The 27,214-nt window shown below is 34.6% G+C and overlaps 1 protein-coding gene across 3 annotated transcripts in view; it reads right to left on the bottom strand.

The window, feature by feature from the left end:
* The window catches only part of LOC147410556 (DNA double-strand break repair protein), a 35,824-nt gene extending 9,782 nt beyond the window's left edge, over window positions 1–26,042 (bottom strand). Inside the window, exons 1-6 of one of the 3 annotated variants that reach the window (XR_015176932.1) lie at window positions 25,941–26,042; window positions 24,734–25,271; window positions 24,281–24,426; window positions 23,494–23,573; window positions 23,182–23,370; window positions 18,394–18,491 (exon numbers count right to left, since the gene is read on the bottom strand). Coding sequence is in view for 2 of the 3 variants with exons in the window: in XM_086436741.1 (XP_086292867.1) it covers window positions 23,287–23,370; window positions 23,494–23,573; window positions 24,281–24,426; window positions 24,734–25,260 (837 nt within the window). In the remaining variant the exon portion in view is untranslated. Of the gene's footprint in view, window positions 1–18,393; window positions 18,492–23,021; window positions 23,371–23,493; window positions 23,574–24,280; window positions 24,427–24,733; window positions 25,272–25,940 lie in introns of those variants that run through there. The other 2 variants (XM_086436741.1, XM_086436753.1) reach the window with 2 other exon arrangements.
* Between the last annotated feature and the right edge of the window lie 1,172 nt (window positions 26,043–27,214).

Raw genomic sequence — 27,214 nt, 5'->3', positions numbered from 1 at the left:
TAAAGTCAAAATCTTAAAGTCAATCAAGTAAGACTAAAGTCAAAATCTTAAAGTCAATCAAGTGAGACTAAAAGTCAAAAACCTAATAGAATTCTAATTAAATAATAACTCTATTTAAAACAATCATAATTACATAATAACTCCATTTAAAATAATTCTAATTAAAATATAACTCTATCTAAAACAATTATAATTAAACAATAACTCTTTCCAAAAGAATTATAATTAAACACAAACTCTATCAAAACAATCACTTAAAAAATCTATAAATAAGATTCCACACCCTATTTTCGTATCAAAAAATAAACCCTAAGAGAATTAGGTCAAAAAGCTTCCCTAACCTCCCATAAACCCTAATTTTGAAGCCCTAACTCCTTACCTAACACCCATACCTCAACTTTAGCCCTTCAAAAACACCTAGAAGCCCTTCAAAAACACCTAGAAATCCATAAACAAATCCGAAGAATCTAGATCTAAGAAAGAAATACATTGCCTCGGAGCTCAGAAATCAGATACGGAGACAGAACGAAACGATGAGTACTGTACAAGGAGTTACTCTATCAGATCTGAGGGAACAAGCATGTTGTCTTCAAAAAGGTATCTATTTCTCATTTTTTTTACTTATGTCTTTTAGCAATGTAGTTTATTTGGGAATTAGTAGAGACCGGCGTTTGCCGGGCGAGATTGGTGCCTAACACCTTTCAACTCCGTAACGTGATCCCCGGACCCGTATTTTTCTTTTGTAGATTAGTAGTATTTGCCTTTTTAAAGTCAGTATTCGGTTCCTAGACCGTAATAACTAGGTGGCGACTCCCAAACCTCAAAGGTCAAAAACGGATCCGCGCACCCCGCGGATCGAGGGCGCTTTCAGTGTGTTTCATCAACTTCCTTCTCTATTTTGGTTAATAGAAGCCCAACTGGCTACTTTAAAAGTTCTAGAAGACATAGACATTCGTTATCACCTTTTCTCTTTAATATAGTGGTCGAAGCTTTGGCTAAAATGCTCCATCAAGCCACCTCTCTTGGAGCATTGTCACGTTTTGGAGTAGCTAATAATGGGCCGCAATTCTCACATCTTCAATTTGCAAATGACACGTTAGTTTTATGGATGCTAACACAAGTCAAGTCTACTTTCTTAAGGGGCTCCTTTGTTGGTTAAAGGTGGTGTCTAGGCTGCCCATTAATTTGATAAAGACCAATCTTTATGTTGTGGGCAAGGTTCCTGATATTGAGGAATGGGTGGAGTTTTTGGATTGTCAAGTTAGATACTTGCCTTGTTCTTTCTTGGGACTTCCCTTGGGAGCTACTTATAGATCTTTGACTGTTTGGGAGGCCCTTACTGAGAGGGTGAGGAAGAGGCTTAATGCGTGGAAAGATAGGTATTTGTTTAAAGGGGGGAAAATGACTAATTAAAAGCACGTTGTCCAGTATTCTAATTCACTTCTTATCTTTGTTTGTGCTATCCAAGAAGATTGAGTTGGACCTCGAGAAATTGGTTAGAGATTTCATGTGGAATGATAGATTGAGTAACAAAAAGTTCCATATTGTGAATTGGAAGTTGGTGTGTCGTCCTAGCAAATTAGAGGGCCTTGGCTTTAGAAGATTTAGATTCGTGAATAAAGCTTTGCTAGGGAGGTGGTGTTGGCATTTTGGTATTGAATGGGAGGGACTTTCGAAAAAAATTTATGGCAACGAAGTTTGGAGAGATGCAGGAGGGTGGAGTAGCTTACCTAATACTACACCATTTGGTTGCGGTATTTGGAAAGGCATGTCGAGACTAGGAGGAATCTTGGGTGAACATGTTCGTTTTGAAGTATGGAGAGGGGATTGCATTCTTTCTTGGGAAGATAGCTAGTGTAATGAAACCCCGCTGTAGTTTTTGTTTCAAGGCATGCACTCTATTTCCACGAGCAAAAAAATGTATGTTTCTGCCTTCTTGGTTTTGAATGAGGAGTGAGTCCTGGGATTTAGGTCTTAAAAGAAGACTAAATGATTGGGAAATCGAAGACGCAATCTCTATCTTGGATTTGTTAGCCACAACGAAGCCTTCGATAGGCGGTGTTGATCGCCGAATGTGGAAAGGTACTTTGGATGGTCGTTTTTCTGTCAAATCCTTTTATTCCCTTCTTGAACACGATCAAGGGGCGTGTTTTCCTTCCTCAATTATTTGGTCCTCGAAGGTGCCGACCAAAGTTTCCTTTCTAGTGTGGTTGGCAAGCTTTGAATAAACTCCCCACGATTGATGCCCTTTGGTGCAAAGGTCAGTGTTGATGAATTATTGTTGTTTGTGTAAATCTAATGGGGAGTCGGTTGATCATAGTCTCATACATTGCAAGTTGGCCTTGCCATTTGGTCTCATTTCCTCTCTCTTTTCAAAGTTTCTTGGTGTCATCCTCATTTGGTCCTTGATCTTTGACTTGGTTGGAAGATTCCCTTTCTTGGTACTTACGTAAGTATTCTTTGGAATTTAACACCCTTAGCAATTTATCGAAGTTTGTAGAAAGAGAGGAATTCCCAGACTTTCAATGGGAAGGAAAGCGCATTACAAGAGATTATCTTCAACATTTTCGACTTGTTCTATTGGTGCAAACAATTCAAGGAATTTTGGGGCGTCTTCTTTGAAGATTTTGTTTTTAGATGGGATTCTGTGATTAGGGGTAGTTTGTTTTTTTTCTTTTGCTTTCTCAATTATTTTTTCTTTTTCTTTTTTGCCTTTGTGTTTTCTTCTTGGTCTCTTTGTAGTTTTTCGAGGACTCCTGGTCCTCCCATTAATAAAAATTCTACTTATCAAAAAAAAAATATTGGTTGCTCAAATTATCCTATCCCAAAACTTTTGGACAGGCGTTGTTAAAGCACTTAGAGATTCCATGCCTTTAATTATTGTGCTTAGATTAGTAGATGGCAATAAAAAGCCACATGTGGGTTACATTTATGACTTTATGAAAAAAACAAGTGCCTACATCCTTAATCCAATTGTATACTTCCAATCTGCCAATAGTGATGAGGCGGATTTGACGCATATGGTTGGATTCATTGATGCCATGGAAAAGATGATTCCAACACATGAAGAACAAGATAGGATCTCATCGCAATTAGATCGATACAAGAACTGCAAAGGAATTTTCGTCAGGGAGATTGTAAAGAGACATAAAACTACGAAGATTCCAAGTATAAATAATTAGAAAAAAAATTACATATATGTATTGTCTTTGTTTACTTTTAAATTAAAATACTTATAAGTTGCTAACAATCTACCTAAATGATACAGCTGATTGGTGGTCCGCTTATGGAGTTGATCCAATTACAAAGATCCGACCTTGAAGAGATTAGCTATTAGAATACTTGGCCTAACATGTTCGGCATCAGGACGTGAACGTAATTGGAGCATATTTGGGATGGCATAACTACTTAACTTGTTACTTGTTGTCTATTATTAATTGTTAATTGTTAATTACTAATTAAGTATAAAGTATTAACTTATAATTTGTTATGCATTGGACAGATTCATACAAAGAAGAGAAATAGACTTGAGCAGAAGAAGCTCAATGATTTGGTCTTCGTGCAATAAAATAAAAAATTGCATGAAAAATTCAAACAATGGAAGGAGAATTCGGGATTTTAACCCTATCTCCATTGAAGACTTGAGAGGAGATCATGCATGGCTAATCGATGCACGAGACGAGCCGGTGTTTGAAGGAGAAGATTTAACTTGGGCCCAAGTTGAGCAAGAACCTTTTGCACCGGTACCTAGGAAAAGCTCAAGCCAAAGAAGAAGGGGAGGACAATCAAGATTACAAGATGAAGACGAACTACAATAGGAAGATAACGAAGATGAAATGAAGAACCATTGAGAGTAGATGAGATGTTAGTGAGATTAGATGATGAAGAGACAAAAGAAGAGATGTATGTAGAAAGTAACAATACAAATAATGATGGAAATGGAAGTGATGATGGCGAAGGCGGTGGTCTTAATGAGGTTCCCCAATGGATTAGGGATGGTTGTGTGGAATATGATGCAAATTATCAATATTAAAGACTATACTTCGTAATTTTTAACTTACAATTTTAATAAAGATTTCAGGTTTTTTACTTGAATTTCATAAAGTTTTGTTGATCTTTTATATTATATAAATGTTTATGAGTCTTACATAATTTATTGTGATTTTTCTTGATTTTTCAAAAAAAAAAAATGTTGACCAATATGAGATTTCGCATGTGCATGCACAGCCTATGCAAGTCGCATATGCTATTTTACAACACTAGCCACATGTTAACGTATCACTGAATACTTGACAATCCACTATCCCCATGAAATATGAAAGGAGCTCTCTAGGTTATTTAAGATTCATAAGATTGACCAAGACCTTCCCTATAATATAGGATATAAGACCATACACTATTCGTATGTACAAGAAAGGGATTGTCTAGAGTTTTATGAACTTTTCATTGGGTTGGAACATAAGACATGTTTATATGCTTTTCCTATTGTAAAGGTAGGGCATATTTTTCTGTTGTTTTTTCATTTAAAAATCAGTGGCAATTGAAACAGAAAAGAAAAACTTACCATCCACACAACCAATCTAGAGATCAGTTTTAACAAGGCGATCTCAATTGGTTATGAGAGCTCTTTATTGCAAGAAGAAACCATTTGCACATGGCAAAGGTCTAGAGTAACATCCCAGAAAGCCCACGACAAAACATTATTCAAACTAAAAGTGACATCAATAACAAAATGAATTCCAGTATTAAAAAGAAGTGGAACCCGACCATATCCACGAGACGGTGCACCGATGAGATTACATATATACTACATACTACTGAAAGGACTTACAGCACCACACAGATAATTATAGACAAGAAACAAATGAAAAGCAAACTAAGATTGGACTTAAAATAGCTAAAACGGTGGCTCTGAACCATAGATGTGCCCCCTTTGCAAATTGCAATTGCATTGCGATTCACATGGCAAAAATTAGGTCTACTGCAAAGCTATTTATTTGGGACAATCACCATTTAGAATAGCTTGCAGGGAAGAAAGAAAGAATTTTAAGTCCACTCAAGCATAAAACCATTAACAAGACCAACTATGAAAATATATTAAGTCTACTTCTTCCATCCATCCTTGAGAAGTTAAGAGAATCATCTTCAACGCTAATGCTATATTTACCTTTCTCAATTCCATCTTTTGTGACAATAAAGTGTAAAAAGGTTATATTTAGCATGTTGCACTCTAATGCTTCATTTTTCTTTAAAAAGTCATTTTCTCAATTTCTCCTATCAATCATTCATCCCACCAATCCTCATTCCTTCTATTTTCTATAAATTCGATATTTTTAGATCATCAATATTCATATTAAGGCTTAAAAATGGTTGAATTTTATCTGAAAAACGAGTGATCCGAATCCGAATTTAGTGGGTCTAGTTCTTTCAAGTATATCTGAATTCAAATATGGGTTGGATATGGGTTCATGACTCTTAACTTGAGACAAATACGGATCCATCCCTATATCCAAATGATATATTACTATGTATGTTATATTTTTATATTTTTCAAATTATCCTTCGTTTACCAACATTGTTGGACATAGTAGTCAAAGCCTCTCTTCAAAACAGGAGAGGTCTTGAGTTCAAGTCACCTTTTGACCACACCTTAAGCATTTTCCCTTGAAATAACCTTCACCTATTTGAAATTATCCAATCCGAATCAATTAATTCAGTCGGATAGGACCTAGATACAGGTTTCATGAAAGAAAAAAATGTTCGAATATGATTTTAACTAGTTGGATCCAGATAAAAAATTCGGAAATAGATACGGATATACTCATACTGACCCGAACCCAACCCGATTTACATCCTAATTCATATTCCAACAATAAAATGAATAATTCGAGGAAAGCCATTTTGAGAGGAAACATTGATGAATCTTCATCGGATGAAGATCAAAAATCAAATATGGTGCAATTTCTTTCATAAAATATCTACGAAATAAAAATGCAACAAAAAAATCAATCAACGTGTAATATTGGTTCTTCAAAAGGTCCCCGACACATTTCTCGTGATAGTCTCTGACAACGAGAAACTAATTAAAGATTATTTGTCACACCCCAAACGTGTGACTTTAATTATTTGTCAAATTCAAAAAAAAAAATTAAATATGATTTTCACCAAAATATCATCAGATAAGCATGGAAAAAAACATATTTTAAACCAAAGCGTTTAATAATACAATTTCAACAAATAGAAAAAAAAAAATTTATTGAAAAATTAAAACAACTCGGAATGGAATGTCATATACCGTTTGAAACATGATTTAATCAGTTTATAAAATAAAATATAAAACAAAATTTTGATCTAGATTTATCATACCAAGGTGTACTGTCATCTTGAGAATAAAATTGTCACATTTTAAAGAATAGAATACTACAGACAGCAAACTTAGTATTTTTGAAAACGACCAAAAGGGCTAAAAAGCCAACATCTAGATCTAAAACTTCTTGTATTTTAGAGAAATTTTGGTTAGTACTCTAAGCACGTCAAAATTCGATTTCAAATCGAGTTAAACGTGTACTTCTGCAAAACCTATTTTTTTGTAATTATAAGTAAAAATTCATAACTATTAAACATCCGATTTTCACAAACCATATCAACTTGGGTTTGTATTTTTGATTGCTATCCAACCCATTACAAAAATTTATGTGTCAATTTTAAAATGGTCATCATGTGCCCATTATTCTTATGAAAAATCGGCATTCAAATAACAAACCAAACCTTATTCCATTTAACAACTACAATCAAACAATAAGTTGCAAACATGAAATAAAATAAAAATAGATTTTAATCTAAAGAAAATTTCGGTAAACAATTAACTACTCAATTTTTGTCTTCATTCACTGGAACCGCTCCTAGATCTGAAATGTTGGGTATAACACTATAAGCTTTGTAAGAAAAATCACTATTTCAACACAAATAACATGTTAGTAATATTTGCATGATATCATATGAAACAAAAATAATAATTATGATCTTACATGCACCAATTTTCAACATTTAGAATTCAACATTGGCACTCACGACCTGGCTCAAACATTCGTCGTTATAGCCTAACTCAAACATCATTATGGTTAAAACATCATCACTAATGGTCTAGCTCAAACATCACCATTTAACATAATATTAATTTAATCAAATAATATCATAGCATAATTTAACCACATAATATCATAACATGCATACTATCATTTGGAATTCATAAAGAAAGTAAACTTACTGAAAATTTCTGAGATTTAAATATGTTGAATTTCTTGATGATCGAAAAGTTCCATTCTTCCTAATCGGGTTCAATCGGAGGTGCTTTGACTATGTTATGGACTCACAAATTTCCACCGTTGATTAATAGTGTCTTGCGAAAAAGAATGATTAAGGGAGATGCTAAAGTTTCCAACAATGGTAGGAGTCTACACAATCCCCCCTTAGTCTATAAATTTTTTCTTAAACTTTCAAAATTTGAAACCCCTCTTTTTACTTAATGACATTAGGGTGGTTACTACTAAATTTTAAATCAATGAATTGTATCTCCTAGTTTAACTTGCAACCGTCAATCTTATCCTTCTATTTAATTTAGTTAAAATCCTAACTATTGATTTTAAATAAACTGGTAGATAATTAATTGACAAGATTAAATGAATATTTAAAATATTTTAGAACTCTGACTTTTCAATTTGATTTGGTAAAAAAATATGCCATATGACAACTTACTATTGGAAGATAATTGATTAAAAGTCATCCTACTAAAATTTTCTATTAATATTTTCAACAAACCCCCTCCTATATGTTTATATGACTAGGTTTTCTAAATAAATCTTAATTACTCTTCATCAAAATAGATCTAAGGGTTATAAATCAATGACTTGTTGTGAAAGAAAAAACAAATTAAACCTCCGCAACCATATCTCTAAATTTTGCTAGATTTGATTTTATCCCTTCCTAAAAGGTCTCTCATAGGTTTGCACAACCAAGACACCTCAATTAGGTTAAAAGAAAAAGAAAAAATAAAATAAAAAGGTCATCAGACCTTGCCTTGCCTTCGGTCTAACCTCCAAAACCCCAATTTGCACCTAAATAGAAGAGACAAAATATCATTTTGATATTTGTTTAAAAAAATAATCTAAAGATAGACTTAGATATTAAAACCCTATAAAAAATCTAATAAATCCTCATTTTTTGCGATTGGATTTGACATGAGGTTTGAGAAATTCAAAAAAACTCATAACCATAGAGGGTAAAATCATCCAAAAACTTTTCATCTCCTAAATTTTCGGAAACTTGATATGTTGTGTAAAATTTAATTATAAGCAACTTTTGTTGTTCGTTCGACATGAAATTTAGACGTCTCGATGCCCAAAAATGCAAATTATCACAATTAAAATGACGATTACGTCCCTAATGGAATGAAACTTATTTTTTCACCATTTCGAATCTAGGAATCCAAACCAATACACTCAGGTACCAAATTTGAACCTAACTTAACATTTTCAAAAAAAATTATCAAAATACCCTTGTAAAAATTACCATCTTGCCTGTAATGACAAACGAAGGAAATTATGTAAAAAGGGTCATCTAGAGTCACCAAATTTATTAAGACCCTGACTAAAACTTTATTTTTTTCTCTTAAACCCCTATTTACTTCTAGGATATCACAATCTACCCCACTTATAAAAATTTCATCCTCGAAAATTGTCACTTTCCGAAATTGAGTACTTATTCTTATCGAGTGATCACATATAACTTGGGGTTCCAAATAGTAAAATCAAAGTGGTGTACCTTCAATTAAGGTGTTTGTTTCTTCCATGTTTGGTGGTGACAAAGCAAATACTCAACTTTGAGCTCTAGGTCCTTGATTTCCTCGTTGTTAATGGAGTCATGGTTGGAACTGTTGTTGGGGTTGGCCATGTGGCCTTTGTTGAGGAGGTGGAGGTGGATACTGTGGTTGATGTTGGAACTTTTGTCGTTGTGGACTCTATTGGTTGATCATTTCAAGACATTCCTTCTAAAGTGCCATGTCTGGCCACAATTGAATTCCTCGAACCACATGTCAAATCCAATCGTCAAAAATGAGGATATATTAGATATTCAATAGAATTTTGATATTTAAATCTATATTTATATTATTTTTTAAACAAGTACCAAAATGGTATTTTGTCTCTTCTATTTAGGTGCGACTTAGGGTATGGAAAGTTGGATCAAGGACAAGTCAAAGGTCCAATGATTTTTTTCTTTTATTTTCTCTTTTTTTTACCTAATCAAGGTGCCATGGTCGTACAAGTCTATGAAAGTTAAGAGTCCTTAGACAAAAAGGAGGAAGAAAGGAATTTGAATATGGAGGAAACAGGTAAAAGAATGGAGTTAAAAGTAGAATTCCAAAGAGTGGCGCTTATGGAGGAAATAAGTTGGAAACAAAAATCGAGGGTCAAATGGTTGAAAGAAGGGGAAAATAACACAAATTTTTTTCACAAAGTAGCCAATTTCCATAGGAGAAGTAATCAGCTTGATAAACTAAACATCAATGATATTTTGGTGGAAGGAGAAGAAGAGATTAGGGAAGGTGTGGTGGATTTCTACAAAGATCTGTACAAGGAAAAAGAACCTCTAAGACCTCGGCCAGATAACCTAAATTTCAAGACTCTGGAGGAGAGGGTGTGGTTGGAAAGACAAATAGGGGAAGAGGAAGTTAGATCAACTCTTTTCTCGATGAGTGGAGATAAGGCACTGGGGCCGGATGGATTTAATATGGAATTCTTCAAACATTGTTGGGATATTGTGTCGATAGACTTCATGAAAGTCATTAAGGAATTGCAAGAGAAGAAGTGCTTGGACTACAACCTTAATAGCACATTTGTGACCTTGATTCCCAAGAAATCCAGGGCGGATAAGCTAGATGATATTAGACCCATTAGCTTAGTGAGTTCGGTGTACAAAATTATCTCAAAAGTGCTAGCTTCACGGTTGAAATATGTTCTCCCTAGTATTATCGATGATGAGCAAAGTGCCTTCCTTAAGGGTAGGCAAATCCTTGATGGTGTTTTGATAGCCAATGAATGCCTTGATTCTAGGATAAAAAACAAGGAAAAGGGGATGATAGGGAAAATAGACTTACAAAAGGCGTATGACCATGTGAGCTGGGGTTTCTTAGAATATATGATGGGGAGGATGCGTTTTGGAACTATGTGGATCAGTTGGATCATGAAATGTGTTACTTCGGTGTCTTATTCGATTTTGATCAACGAGAGTCCGCCTGACTTTTTTAGGGGTTCAAGAGGGTTGAGGCAAGGGGACCTTCTATCCCCTTTCTTGTTTCTTATTATAGCTGAAGCCCTAGGAAGATTGTTTAGAAGAGCGGTCGATTTAGGAAAGCTTTCGGGATTTAGGCTTAGTGATGGACCTCTGATCTCTCACCTACAATTTGCAGACGACACTCTAGTTTTTCTAGATCATTCTAGGGACCAAGTGAGGGTGCTTCGTGTTCTGTTATGTTGCTTTGAGGCTATGTTAGGTTTACATATTAACTTGCATAAGAGTAAGCTTTTCGGAGTAGGTGAGGTGGAAGATATACACTTGATGGCCGCAACTTTGGGGTGTGGGCACGATACTTTACCAACTTCTTATTTGGGCTTACCATTGGGAGCTCCCTACAATAGTATCAAAGTTTGGGATGGGGTGATTGAGAAAGTGGAGAAAAGATTGAGTACGTGGAAGGCCAATTATCTTTCGAAGGGAGGGAGAGTTACCTTGATCAAAAGCACATTGACGAGCATCCCGGTTTACTTTCTCTCGCTATTCACGATTCTGAGGTCCGTTGAAGTTAGATTGGAAAGGCTAATAAAGAACTTTTTGTGAAATGATAAGAGTAGTAGAAGGATGTATCATTTGGTTAGATGGAAGGTGATTTGTATGCCCAAGAAGAACGGGGGATTGGGAATTAGGGGACTTAGAGTAGCGAATAGAGCGTTGTTAGGAAAATGGATCTGGAGGTTTGGAGAGGAGAAGGGTAGTCTGTGGAGAAAGGTCATTAAGACTAAGTATGGGGAGAGGAGGCTAGGTTGGTATAGTGGAGAGGCTAAAGAGTCTTATGGGTGTAGTGTTTGGAAGGGGATTCTTAAAGTGAGCGAGGATTTTGACAAAGGGATTAGTTTCAAAGTAGGGATAGGAGACAGAATTAGATTCTGGGAAGATAGTCGGTGTGGCACATCTCCTCTGGCAACTCAATTTCTAACATTGTACGCTTGTTCTATTAAGAAGAACCGCTCTATCCAGCAATGTTTGATTCGCATAGATTCCAATCCTAACTGAGATTTGGGATTCAAGAGAAATTTTAATGAATGGGAGCTAATTGAGGTGACATCTTTCTTTTTTTTTTGATCGGTAGGTGACATCTTTCCTTGATCTCCTGCATTTGGTTCATCTCAATGAAAGCGAACAAGATAGATGGGAATGGAAGTGGGCTAAGGACTCAAGATTCTCTATAAGGTCCTTCCATCAATAGCTCATCTCTCTTGTTGAGCGAACCTTTTCGGGGTCCATCATTTGGTCCAAATCAATTCCCTCAAAAATTTCTTTTGTTGTTTGGTTGGCCTCTCTTGGTAGAATTCTTACGATGGATAACTTGATTGTTCGAGGTTGGATCACCCCTAATTGTTGCCCCCTTTGCCCATAATATTTAGTCTATCTTCCTTGGTCTTTTCCGTATTAGTTGGGTCCTTCCTAGTAAGTTCTCCTCTTTGTTAACAGAATGGGTCAGCAATGATTTTCACCCCAGAAAGACTCCTGTGGGCTATGCTTCCATCGACGATTGCTTGGGGGGTGTGGAACGAGAGAAATAACAGGGTGTTCAATGGTAAGGTTAGAAGTTCTCATGCAAGCTATTTGGAGATCTTGGGTTCCTTATACCTTTGGTCAAAACAACATATAGAGTTTGCAGGATTATCTTTTGATGATTTTGTTTTTAGATGGAACTCTTTTTGTAATCTTTGATTTTTATTTCTCTTGTTTTTTTGTTCTTTGCGAGGCTTCCTCGACCTCTTTGTAATTTGTTCCCCCCCTCCCCCCCTTTTCTTTTTCAATATATTATACTTTTCAAAAAAAAAGTTAAAGAGTCCTTTTAAGAATGAATAAAGCTCTCCAAATCTAGCGAAATTTGGATAAATGGTTGTAGAAGTTTTTTTTTTTTTTTCTTCCACAACAAGTCATAGATTTATAGCCTTTAAATCTATCAAGATGAAGAGTGCTTAAGATTATATAAAAAACCTAATCGTGTAAACCATATAAGAGGGGCTGTTGAAAGTTTTAAGAGAAAATCTTGGAATGGTGGTTTTCAAATCAATTCTTTTCCAATAGTAAATTGCCACATGGCATTCCTTTGACCAAATCAAATAGAAAAATTTAGAGTTCTAAAATATCTTAAATTTTAATTTAATCTTGTCCACTAATTATCAACAATTTATTTAAAATCGATGACTAAGATTTTAACTAGATGAAATAGAAGGATGACATTGTTGGTTCCAAGTTAAAAGTAGGAGACACAATTCACCGAGTCAAAATTTAGTACTAACCACCCTATTGTTGTTGTGCAAAAATGGTGGGTTTCAAATTTTGAAAGTATAAGGAAAAAAAATCTATAAATTAGGGGGGAATTGTGTAGACTCTAACCATCGGTGGAAATTCCAAAATCTCCCTAAATCGTCCCCTTTCTCAAGACACTATTCAACCAACAGTGAAAATTTTGTGAGCCCAAAACACAGTCAAAGCTCCGTCGATTGAAACTGATTCAGAATGAAACTCTCCGATCATCAAGAAATTCAACATATTTAAATCTTAAAAAAATTTAGTAGGTTCACTTTCTTTACGAATTCCATGTGATATGTATATAATATTATGTGGTTAAATTATGTTATGGTATTAGGTGGTTAAATTAATATTATGTTACAATCATGGTCATCGATTTACATGATGCTATGAAAAAGTTGTTTAATTGAAAATAAAATAAGACAGAAGTCCTTGGGTTTGTAATCCCTAAAAGCTCTGGAAAAAATCTTGGAATAAGATAGGTCATGTGCGACGAATGTTTGAGCTAGATCGTGAGTGCCGACGTTGAATGTTATATGTTGGAAATTAGTGCATGTAAGATCATAATAATATTTTTTTTATTTCGTATGTCATTATGCCCATGTTACTAAGATGTTATTCGTGTAGAAAAAGTGATTTTTCCTACTAAGCTTTCATCGCTTATGGTGTTTTATACCCAACATTCCAAATCTAGGAGCAGTTCCAGTTAATGAAAGACAAAAATTGATGATTTAATTGCTTACTGAAATTTTCTTTAGATTAAGATCTATTTTTATTTTATGTTTTTTTTATATTTCATATTTGAAACTCTTAGTTTGATTGTAATCGTTAGATGGAATGAAGTTTAATTTGTTAATTTAATGTAGATTTTTCATAAGAATAATAGACAGACAATGATCGTTTTAAAATTTTGACCCATAATCAAAAAATTTGTAATGGATTGGATAGTAGTTGAAAATACGAACCCAAGTTGATATGATTTGTGAAAATCGAACTACAATTTAATAGTTATGAATTTTTAATTGAGATTACAAAAAATAAATTTTGCAAAAGTCCATGTTTGACCTGATTTGAAACCGAATTTTGACCCACTGAGTCCAAACCAAAATTTCTTTAAAACACAAATGATTTAGATCTAGATATTGACTATTTAACCTTTTGGCTATTTCAAAAATACTAATTGTATTATCTGCATTAATCTAATCTTTAAAATGTGAAAGTTTTGTTCTTAAGAGGACAACACACCTTGGTACCATAAATCTTTAAATTAATTACATAAATTCTTATAAAGTGCATTTGCTTTATATTTTATTTTAGAAACTAATTAAATCATATTTCTAATGGTATATGGCACAGTCCATTTCAAGTTGTTTTGATTAGTCAATAAAATTATTTTTTCCAAATTGTCAAAACTGTATTATTAAACGCTTTGGTGTAAAATATTTTTTTCCAATGCTTATCTTATGATTTTTTTGTGAAAATCAAATTTAAAAAAAAAAATAATTGAACTTTACACGTTTTAATTAAAGTCACATGCCTGGGGCATCACAAATGGTATTAGAGTTGAGGACCGCTCTTCCTGTCTGGTGGGAAGATTGTCATGGCCTCGCCGGTACGCCACTTGCCAGACGTGAAAAGGGCTACGAAAACCACTGTGTCAAAGTGGAGCCGTTCCGTTGCATAATGGAAGGGCAGGGAGGAGTATGATTAGTCCCACATCGAACCAGAGAACATTCAGAATCTGAACTATAAGTACAAACCAGACCCTATATAGTACAACGTGCTTAAAGTCGTGCGGGCTTTGGCTCAAAGCGGACAATATTGTACTATTGTAGGCCTAGAGCGTCACATTATTTCGCTGAGAATTCTCTCTACAGAATTAATATTTTTCGGAGGCGTTTTTAAATGAGTCGCTTACTATTTCTTCAAATCTTAAATGCTATACAACATCATGATTATTTCGTCATATCCACAAGTCATACGAGGCCACTGCCACAGGTATAATTGTCGGTTCATGTACATGATCGATGTATTATCCATGCCATTCAACCAGACAATTCTTCCATTTCCAATGTATACAACCAAGCTTCCCAACATTTTGGGGCAATAATCTAACAATGTCCGCCTACGTTGGTGATCTCAGATATTCTTTTTCAAAAATATTGATGTTCGCTAGACAAAATCTTTTTAAAAACTCAATTGTCATGCTTTTGCTAATTCTTACATAATCATCAACAGCATTGACAGGCATACCGTAAGCAAGCACCCTGAATAACCAAACAATTTCGATGCCGTTATTTTTTGGATGAAATAATCATGTTGTATAACATTTAGGATACAAAGAAAAAACGGTTCCGAAAAATATTGGCTAGGTAGATAAGGTTCTCAATAATTAGTCTCTCATTGTCGGAGACACTATTAAGATATGTGTATCATTGACCTTTTGAAGAACCAATATGTTAAATTGATTGATTGTCTCGTTGCATTTTTATTTCGTAGAACTTTGATGCAAAAAAGTTGCACCATATTCATTCTCCGATCTTCATCGGATGAAGATATATCGAAATCTGCTCTCAAAATTATTTTCTCAAATTACTCACTGTAATTTGGGAATATGAATATTGATGATCAAAAAAATATTAAATTCATAGAAAATAGAAGGAATGGTGGTTGGTATGAAGAATGGTGGTGATGATGGGTGGTTGGTAAGAGAAATTGAGAAATTGACTTTTTTTAGATGAAGCATTGGAGTGCATCGTGCCAAATATATCATTTTTGCACTATATCATCTCAAAAATGGGAATTGAAAAAGGCAATATAGCATTGACGTTGGAGATGCTCTTATATGTTTTGTCTTTAAAAAAAAGATGCCTCGGGCATAGAGTTTCACGATTCAAAAAAGATTAGATATATCTAGGGGTATGGGTTTTAGGAGGAACTTTAATGATTGGTAGCTTGAGCGCATCATTGATCTCATTAATAATTTGTCTTTCATGCTCATAGAAGGCCAAAGGATGAGGACTATGTCTCGAGATTGAGATTTATTGGTTAAATTGTTCTTCAAAGTCATTCACCCTCTCCTTCGATAATTTTTCCTCAAGTCATGGATTGGGGCCAAAAGGTTCCTTCCAAAAGAGCATTTTTCATTTGAGCGGCCACTTAGAATAACATCCTTATCCTTGATCACATAATATCAAGAAGCCTTGTTGTGTAAATTGCTATTAGCTTTGTAAGGCTAGCAAGGAAGATGTCTACCATCTTATCCATTGTCCCTTTGCGTAAAAATCCTGGTCCTATTTCCTCTCTCCGTTCAAATTTGTTTGGGTATTACCACTCATATCTTGTTATTGTTCCAATCTAAGCAGTCTTTAGCGTGCCTATTGAAGGAAATGATCTTATGGAGTTTCAATCCTTTTGCAGTTTGTTGGACCCTCTAGAAAGAGCAATAATCATTCTTTTGAAGGGAAGGTCAGCTCCTCATTAGCACTATGGGATATCTGATCTTTTGGTATAAGCTTTGTAAGGAATACAAAGGTGTATTCTTTGAAGATTAGTTGTTTAGCTGGGGTGATCTAGTTTATGAAAATGAACATTTATTAATTTTGTATGGCTCGTTTTTTCCAATGTGTATTGACTGCTTTTTCTTTGAAGATAATAGCAGGTAGGTTGATTGATCTCCTCTTCTTTTACTTAATAAAACCATCTACTAGTCAGAGAAAGCAAGAGAGGTCTAGTCTCCCTAGGGCTATCCAACATTCTACAATCCTCTAAGGGATATAGTTACATTAAACAGTTGATTAGTGAAATGAACCACAAGAAGTATTTCACAGTCGTTGAAATATCTTTTGAAGCAAAAATTCTATAGAAGGTTATCCTCAACCCTGACTCGCTTCATAAATCTATCATTGGTTAGGTGTTTCCTTAAAGAAAATGAATACAAATTCAGAAAGTGCTCTAGCTGTGTTGACATCACTTATCTTTCCAGAATCAAACTTTATTCCCCTTTCCATCTGAAAAGGATGTCTTTTTTTCTGAAACTTCAAAAGAATTTTGACGACGCCTTTCCACGCAAGGCACTCAGATGGTCCCCTCACTAACCCAGTTACTTACCCAAAGTTTATGACCCCTATTTTGGCCTCCATACCCTTCTACATGGACTCTGATGTTTAACCCCAAACCTCAATAACTATTTACCTAGCAATGTGACGTTCATTTCATTAAACTTGTGGATACCCAAGCCCCTTGTGCTATGTGCCTACACATAAATTTCCACTTCACCAAGTGGAGTTAGTGCTTGTTGAACTTTTCATCCCAAAGAAAGTCGAGGATCAACTTATCCAACCTTTCACACTTCTAGATATTTTACTCCACCTTCCATTAGGGCTTGCTAGGAATATATGGCAACCAGTTCGGATTTGACATACTTGGCAGGGAGCTAATTTAGTATAATTTTGAAAAATATGGTAAAAGTTTTGGAATTTTTTTCTGGAAAATTCCAGCAATTATACAATTGCTATTTTTGGGATTCTTTCCAAAAACCCATCTTCAACTTCCCTAAAAACCTTACCTTGTTCTTCATTAACAGATATAGGAAGTAGATCAAAATGCTTGCAAGGAAACTTTTATCAATGACTTCTAACAAAAAGGGGCATCCAATCAAATGCATTTTCTATTATTTATCACAAGATGAGTTTCTCACAAGAGCTTGCAAGACTTGTTGTCGATAATTTAACAAGTAATTATTCTCTTTTGTAGCCTGCTTTGGGTGGAGTCCCTTTTAACCCAGCTTATCAATCAAAAAACAATGAGGGAACTCTTATCAATCTCAGTTTCCCCTGTTGGGTAAGGCACCTACCTTTCCACAAACTTAAGTGACACCCCCACTCTGTCAATGACTGGTCTCCTCACTACCGTTCACATTCTAATGACATAAATCTGAAAATCCCTTGTAGAAGACATGCCACAAAAAAATAAAAAAAAATGGGGAGGGAGACAACAATAGAAGTGCATTGAAGCAAAAGGATACAAGAAATTTGACAAATTTCAGAATTAAACAATAGATGACATTTAATCTAGGAGGGCTTCTCAGATCAATTTCAAAGCAAAAGAATTGCAAGGATCAAAGATCCCAAATTAAAAGCAGTAGTAGGAAGACACAAACAAGAATAGAAGAGAAAGCATTGGAAGGTGATTGATCATCAGCAACAACCAAGCAGATGATGAGATCCAGGTGCCGTAATCTGGAATAATGGTCAATCAAGTCAAGCATTTGCTCATCATCATTGATTGGGGATTGATGCATGTCACGAGGATAATCGATTGGATCCAAGTGATACCGCCTCCAAGATCAATTTTAAGAACCAAATTCGATCATTCTGCAAAAAGGACCAATCTTTCAACTACTTGCCCCTAATCACCTCCAAATGGAATTGGGGGCTTATTTGCTTTAGTTTCAGCCAATGTAACAGTCGAGGAAAATGAGAGATTGGTGAAGCAGAAGAGAAGAGGTCATCTTGTTTTGCAAATTTGTTTTTTATTAAGATAAAATCTATTGATGCGAGGACAAGGGGTCCTCAAAAAAGGACAAACGACAATTACTCCCTAATTACAGTCTCCTTGTCGTCGCGTGCATTCGACGGCAAGGAGAGTAACTTACAAAAGCTTCTTTTCAACATCTTTGGTTTGTTATTATTTTGTTTTGCAAATTAGTGTCTATATTTTCATTATTATATATTTCCAATAAAATAAAAAACGTGGTGAACACGAGAACATTACCAATGTGTTGATGTTTAGTGGAATGCCAAAGGAGTTGCTGCACCACATCGAACCATCTTTTGTGTTGGCTTGGTGGGCTGGGGCGGAGAGCCTTCTATCTGCAAATTTTTTTAAAATAAATAAATAAAAAGGGAACATCAGAATAGAAGAGAATGGCATCTAAAGATGGTCAACAGGATATTATTGAGAACTTAAAAGATGCTCCAATAAAACATGTATGACAAACAGAAAACTGACTTAATGTTAAGTCACACATAGCATCAAATTTCAACATATTTCAACGACATATACTGAAATATTTCCACTTCAACAAGGCTCGACATGAAATTTAACCAACAATTTATTTTTATTTATTTCTTCGTAAGTTTAAGTTTGAAGGCAAGGTGAACAAAAGAAAGCACTATTCATTTAACAATATATTTTGATGAACAGTAAATTTCGAACAAAATAAATAAGTTTCGGGTATAAAATACAAAATTTTAGTGAACCTGTTTAAAAAAAAGTTAAATTCAAACAAATTATTTTTTAGGAAAAAAATATTCTAAAATTATTGATAAAATGACAAAAGTACAAAAAACTATAAAGTACTTTCAGAAACGACTTGTAAAAACACATAATATGGTATTCATTAGTACAAATGAAACATGATCAGTTATGTATCTATATATCACCTTATTATAATGCGTTCATATTAGTATGCACGCACGACTGACCATGTTCTAGTTAGTTGGATAAATTTGTAATTTACTCATACATATTTAAAATATAGAAACATAAAAATAACAATGCGTGGATGTAGTAGTAGTATCTAATAGTTTGTTCATTACATAGTAAAGTGTATGTAGTTGTTGTGATGTTATTATTTTCATAAAGAATGTAATCATTTTTGGCTGTTAGGCTCTCAAAAACTTGTCATTGCATGGTTAAATGCTAATAATCTTCATTTCCACACTACATATGGTTGTTAATGTAGTCTGATGGCTTATGGATGTTTTTTTCTGGTTTAATTTATCATTTCCTATAACTTCAATTAAAATTTCCTCGATATTTCCATGCTTTCCATGATATTTCTATTATTACCATGAAAATTGTATCAACGTTCATGCTGATCAAAACATTTCAATGAAATATTTTCATATCTAGGCTGATTGAAATAGACACCAAAGATATTAAATACCCCCAGAAATTTAAATGATTATGTGGCCAAGAATCAGACAAACAAATCTATAAGCCTTTCATCCAGTAACGCTTAACCCAAATAGTTACTAATTGAGCAACCCTGCCTCACCAAATGATAAAATCAAGTTCAAAAGCGAGAGGATGAGCCATGTGAGCATCCATGAAAATATACAATGCATTAAAAAAAAGGACCACAAAACCTACTTATCACACCAATAAGCCAGGTCACTAATTAACCCACAACTACATTTGCTTCATTCTGGCTTGTTGGCTCCTTGGCCTCTCCTTTTGAACCAAGGATGTGAGTCACTTATTTTCTTCAGCTGATGAGACCTTCGAGTGACCTTGAGTTTTGGCACCTCACATTCCTCTGCTCATTCCACCTCTCTTATGTTAAACATGCGTCCATCCCTCATTAAGAATGATAAAATTTACTTGATAAATGCAACCAAACTGGCATTAAGAATGGGTATCCACTTTATCTCACGCAGTAATTCCAAAAACTGGTATGAAATCACCATTCAGACAATCATCTCGTTCAATTTCTGGAACACAAATCTCATATAAGAATATCAAGTGCAAATTGACGAATGGGCTATATAATTAAACATTTTGACGTCCTGAACATTCCACCATTGGCTTCATTAGTACTTGTATTTGTTCTAGTAAGTTTCTCTAAATCTCAGGAAGCCATCTTGTCAAAAGGCTTATATCATTTACATCTCCAACTTGGTCAAAAAATAAAGCTTAGAATCGAATGATATATACCATAACCAACAATCACTCACTAAAATGCTTTGTGACAGAAATCGTTTGAAGTATCAGACCATCCTTGAGATGTGTCGTCCATAAAGCTATTTCAAATGAGCAATAGCTTTAACCATATCCTTATATTCATGTTGTCCAGTCCAATCTCAAGAGGTCATAAGACCAGAAAATAGAAGATTTGCATTCAGAGCAACAAAATGGCCATCCTCGGCAACGTTGGGTCCAATACCCTAAACCCTAAAGTCCATCAATATTCAACTTGTACCCTCAAATCTCAAAAGCTCGCAAGACTAGGAAGAAAATAGAAGACTCTCCTTAGGAGCACCAAAATGGATTTAATTTGCAAGAGTGTCCACTTCACATTAAAATCAAGAACAGTTCAATGCATGTGTATCTTTTTCCCAGCTAAATGTGAAAAAATTCCGCTAATAGTACCATCCATAGCTTCAACTTACCACCAGCCATGCCAAGACAATAGCATGAAACTAACAGTAACCCGTATAATTTTTTAACAGACAGACATATTCAAAGGTACTTTGGCAACAAACTTGTATAACGAAAATATCTGGTCAAGACAAAAAGAACAAGAAGTGTAATAAAATCAAGCTTTATTTGACTCGTAGATATTTCCTTCGTTATATTTTTTTTTAAATAGCCAAATAGTTTCTTAATATCTAAACAATGTCAAGTGACGAAAATAAGCAATTGTAGTTAGTGCGCATAGAGCCCATAGAAAATAAGCAATTGTACTTGCCTATGAAGTTCAGACCACTGGCACGCACACCATCCTCTTGTTCAGAAATTCCAGCATCACCTCAACTCATGCAGTTTGGACGGGCTATCTCAACAACTGAATAATATGGCAAAACTACAAGTGAAATAATTAATTAAACATTTGTAACAATTATATTATACCTATAGAATACTCCTTAGAATTAACCGATTAGGAAAACGCTCAATTGAAGGACCCACGACAAAGCCTTCGATCTTAATTTACTAAGCACAACTTCAACATGATTACTCAATCCCAAAAATGCTCCTCCATTTGTTTGCCAAGAAAAAATAGAAAACCATAACGGGATTGAAGGGCACTAAGAATCAATCATACATACTTTCCTCCAATGAACAACCAATAAAGTCAAATAGATGCCTCAATCAGAAAAATGCAATCTTCAATCTTATAATTCCATACTAATGCAAATATTATCAATGAAGTCTTATCCCAAATATTAGAGTCATCAAAATGAATCATACTTCGCCATCAACATTGCATCCTTGAAGCCAGCTCCAACCAAATTCATAATGACGATTAAGACAATAAGGCACCTTTGGTGCAAGGCTAATAGACAAGACCAATGAAGCATGATCCCTAGCCAACAGTATGTCAACATCAAAACAGACATGGCACGTGCAAATGCATAAAAGCAGCAAACTATTTTCTTCTATTGCCCATAGGCATTATATAAGGACACCACACTCCATTCTCCAAAGGCAACCCAAATGCCACCTAATATTAATTCAAACCACCAACTTTTTTTAATGATGTAGGGGGGAGGGGGGGTAGGACTCGATCTCACATCTCTCGAAGGCAACCAAGGACGTTGAATCACTGCTCCACCACCTGGGTGGCAAAACCACCAATTATTCCAATCAAGCATACTTCTTCAACATATAAGGAATGCTTCTTAGACCCTCACTCAGTGGACAATAGGATGCACTTCACCCAAACTTCAGAAGCCTCTCTGGCCACAAATATGATCCAAAAGATAAAAACATTCATGGGAATGTCCAAGTTAACCTTCCACAAAAAATATCTACCAAGAACATAAGTTTCAGCAATTTGCTAACAAGAAGAAACACCATGTTTTCCCATATTGTAAAGCAGCCTGAGCAAAAAAAATGTATTCTTTCTAATATTTCTTTTGATATTGCTGCTCATAGAACCCTTGTCTCAGAGCAGGCGTTAAATCAAAATCACTTGAATTAAAGCAATATAATCTCCCCTTCCTTCACATGAAATGATCAATGGAACTCTACAATATGTGTATGAATATGATATTGTTTGTGTTTTTTGTGCAGTTCACATATTTCACATGCATGCCTTACATGTAGCATCTATTTCTAATAATATATACTAAGAAATACTTCTACAGCAATAACTCGGTTTGGCCTCCTTGCTTTGCCTTCCAACAAGGTCTCCTCAACCTCGTTTCTTTGTATTTTCCAATCTTTTGCAATAGAATATCTTCTATGTAACCAAAAATAAATATTAATACAATGTATACAATACTCATCTCAAACCGAATAGAAATATGAGGATATACAGAGCAACAGCACCATTTTTAGAAACTGTAAATAACAACCATCTCACTTCAAAGATAGTGTGGATATCGGAACGCAAACAACATAGTGGCATTTTGTATATCTGTCAAATCTGGTACCTAAGACTAGAAAATTTCCAATGCCTCCATATGCCACAACCAATTATTGAGGAATTTCATGTAAATAATCATGGCGACAAATGGAGGATAAGATCTATCTTTTGGAGTAATAAACAACAATGGAGAAAGTTAACATTTCAGATCAAAATGCTACACCAAAACATTAACAATATGATAAGATATATAACTCCTGCTTTAATGGACCTCACATCAAGGATGATAGCACAATGGCAACCGACAGAAGTTCAACCAGAATATCACAAAACTAACTTTATAGCATCATATGGTTCAAATATAACAAAACAGACATCATTGTCTTGAGAAATTAAAACAGATCTATGTCACAACTCCTATATAAGTTCAGTTTATGAAGACTAGTAACATTTAGATTAAAGATTACTTATGATGCACGCATCCCTTGATGGATTTAACATTTCCAACCCTTTCAAAATTGGAGAACAAGCAATCAAACAATGGGGTGGGCATTTTGCAACTCATCCAGATCTCAGCGACGCCCAAGGCGTGTCTTCTCAAGTCCTGCCCATGAACCTGAACCCATGCCATACAGAGGGCCCTTGTCAGCAACACCCTGAAATGCATCACAGGGAATATGATAAGTTAACAATATAACAATACAATCCTATATCAGGAATTCAAGGTCCACAAAAAGGAGAAACAACTATCAAATTTCTTCTTATACGAGCAGTCATACCGAGTGAAGGCCATATCCATCACCATAAGAAGAGGGAAAGCCTCCTTCAGGGCTGCCCAGTTTAATTCCATACCCTCCACCTAGTGCCAGCAGACACCAACAGAAAAAATTAGAAGAAAAGAAGAATATTGAAAATGACAATTGAAGGAACGGATATGTTATCAATAATTTTCTGTATCATGCAGAGTAGCTAGGGAAATCCAACATGGGGTGCGTACCAGTAATTAAGTATATTATATCTTTCCTCAACTACTAGTTAAATAGCTAATAATGGTTCATATATCACCACCTATAATTTTCTTTTCTTTTTCTTTTTTTGATATATGAAATTTTTATTAGAAAGCTGGTCAAGGTGACCAGTACAAAGGCCACAAGATAAAACATATTACTACAATTTTCCTTTTTTGACTTCTATAATAAGGGTCTTGTTAACGTGTGCCCTCAAATTCCATAATAATATATGAACATTAGTTTTATTTCTAACTTTTCTTGTGTACCAGAGTTGCAGCCATCAAATTCCATAACATTTCCCCCTTTTCCACTTTCTTTGTTTACATAAACTACTTTTGATTCTTTCAGTGATACTTGTCGGGAAGATCGGAAGTTTGGTGTTAAACCACAAGTCAAAATATTAAACATGACAAAACAAACTGAACAAAATACAGAAAATTTCAACATGCAATAGAAGGAACCAATAAGTAATATTAAGTTGCAATTTTCAACTTCTCAACACGGTAAACCAAACGAGATTTTCTTTAAGATGCAATGACTGTAGGATAGGAAGTACCAGCACCCCACGGTCTACCATCGCCACTTGAAAGGTCTGCACGCAGCTTTTCAACTTCACGAGCCATGGAAATCAAGTTCTTTTCCATTGCCTGCCTTTGTTCCACCAACTCAACGTTTGCCTTCTTTTCGTATTCAAAGGCAGCCCTATAAAATGATTTTCATCTTTCAGCATTCGAAACATCCATATATATTATGAATGTACCATAACAAACTGACTCAAAAAGGCTATATAATGACATAAGGGAGATTCTATTCCCACACCAACTTTTGCTAACAGCACCCGAATTCAAATGTAAATCACCACAGAGTAAACACACATATTGAGGTGCTGTTCGTAAAAGTTGGTGTAGCGATAGAATCTCTCTAAAAGAACTCTCAGTAGCACACAACATTAAACCAACTAAAATGCCTTTTCATCAAAACCAGGAAAAAAGGAACATTTAAGCTCAACCTAGCACGCATAAGCTCTTGGTGTAAGGCATCAATCTCTGCCCTCAGATGATGAATCTGTTTATTATCAGCTTGTGCCCTTGATATTTCTTGTGTAAGGTTCTGAACTTGCCCAGACAAGTCCTGTTTTAAGGTATTGAGTTTTTGAACTTCCCCACGTAATTGAATAACCTCATTTCTCAAAGGTTCGGTTGCACGTAGATCAGCTTCAAGCTTCAACCCTTTCTCAATAAGCTCCCTAGAATGTGCTTCCTTCTCTGCACGAATGTCTCCAATGGCGATATTCATTCGATGCATTTCCTCCTTTGCAGCACCTAATTCACGTTGCATCCCCACACGATCTTCAGCTAACCTCCGATTTTCACCTAAAATCCTCCGTATCTCAACATGTTGCATTTCAAGTTCTTCTTCCAAGACTGCTGGGTGAGGTGGCCGAGGCACAGGAACCCGAACATATGGGCCCACAGGGGCATAACCACGGCGACCATTGACAATAGCATGGCGTGGCATACGATTTCGACCCGCCATTATGCCTTACCCTGAAAAAAAAAACGACAAGTAAAAAACTAAAAAAATGCTCGCAACATGCTATAGAACATCAAATGCTACAACCCACAGTGCCCACTCCATTAGAACCCTCCGGCACCTAAGGGTGTTTTGGTAATTTAAATCACAAGAAATTATATTTTAAAAAAATCCACTAAATTTTGAAGTCAGGTACCTCAAATACAAGTTCTTGAAAAATGGAGGCCAATCTAAATAACCTAAATTAATCCTAAAAAAAGCTAGTTTATAAGGGATAGTTTTTTTTTTTTTTATTAATGGGATTTTAGGGTTTCTGCATCTGGAAACCTGGGATTAAGCGTTAAAGGGTGCAAAGAATACATATTTTCAATTTGGGGATGAGAAGAAATCAACCCTAATCAATAATCTCTCATCATTATTTAATTTGAAGTTTAAGCTTTCAATAAGTTTTATTATTACTCAATCTAATAATATATCTATGTATTTATCATCAAATCAAAGCTTATAAGTAGAAGTTTTTCTAACAAATTAAACCCTATGTTCTTTAAACAAAACAGACTAATAAAAAACCCTAAAAACAAGAAGGTAAACCTCTAGGTTACATAATAAGAGAAATAAGGCTGTAAAGAAACCCTCCTATTTTCTTAATATCTTCGTCGAAGAATCATAAGAGAGATACGGACCTTTTTGAGGAAAAAATCTACCTTCAACGACAACAAAAGTACAGAACAATGTTCGTTCGATTGATGTTCTACGAGTCGCTAATGAAGGAGGCCGAGTGAAGGGGTCCTTATAAAATTCGGTATTTTCGATTCGTTTCGCCCCACACGGATTCCGTGTTGACTCTTCCGAGTCATCTCGTCTTCCAACTCGCTTTACAATTACGTTTAGGAAACTGCTTAAGTAACATTAAAATGTATACCGATTGTACATTTACCAGGGAAAGTTATTTAATAGTCCGTGGCGCTATCTTTTCTTTCTGATTAGTCCTTGACTTTTAAGGGTGAGCTTAATAGTTCATTTAGCAAATTCATGTTTTATAATCAGTCATTGAACCCCATTTTAGACATTTTTCATGATTGAAATATCAAAATTGCCCTAATCATTTAAATTCATTATTTTAATCCAAAAAATTTGGATTTTCAGCATTCCAATCAATTTTTAGAGACTCCATTCCAACTAAAAGGATTTGAAAATAAAGAAATCATTTTCAAATATTTTTTTAAGCATTTTGACGATATATATATATATATATATATATATATATATATATATATATATATATAGGGGTTTTATATATATTTGCTTTATTTTTTTCTATCAAAATCGATCAAGGAACTTCTTTTGGTTTGAAATCATCTACACAAGTTGTTATGTCAAGTTTTAAGTCAATCTTTCCATGTATTTTAGTTGAAAAAAACTTGAAAAAATCAAATCGAGTAAATTTTACAACGTCGAGGTTGACAATTCCTTTTTTTTTAAGTTCAATACTTTTATTCTCGAGGTCGACAAACTTTTTTAATTATTGTCGATCTCAGTTGTTTTATTTATTGTTGACCTCACCAAATTTTTATTATCGACGAGGTCGACAATATTTGAAAAAAAAAAAATTGTTAACCTCGACAATAAAAATATTAAACTTAAAGAAAATGCCAACCTCGATGCTACAAAATTTACCCAATTTCATTTTTTTGAGTTTTTTCCAACTAAAATATGTGGAAAGATCGACTTCAAATTTGATGTAACGACTTGTGTGGATAATTTCAAATCAAAAGAACCATCCTTGATCGATTTTGATCCAAAAAAGAAGTAAAAGAATTGAAAAACCCTAGCTTCATTTTTTTATTATAAATCCTTGAAATAAATAAAAAAGAATACATTTAAAAGTTCAAAATGAGAAGTATATCATTTTCATTCGTCATTAATGGCAAAAAAATGGTCGAAAATGATTGGAATT

This window comes from Akebia trifoliata, chromosome 1 (genome assembly GCF_017979445.1).
Source record: "Akebia trifoliata isolate Shusen 1 chromosome 1, ASM1797944v1, whole genome shotgun sequence".
NCBI lineage: Eukaryota > Viridiplantae > Streptophyta > Magnoliopsida > Ranunculales > Lardizabalaceae > Akebia > Akebia trifoliata.
This window is presented reverse-complemented; position numbering and strand designations above follow the sequence as displayed.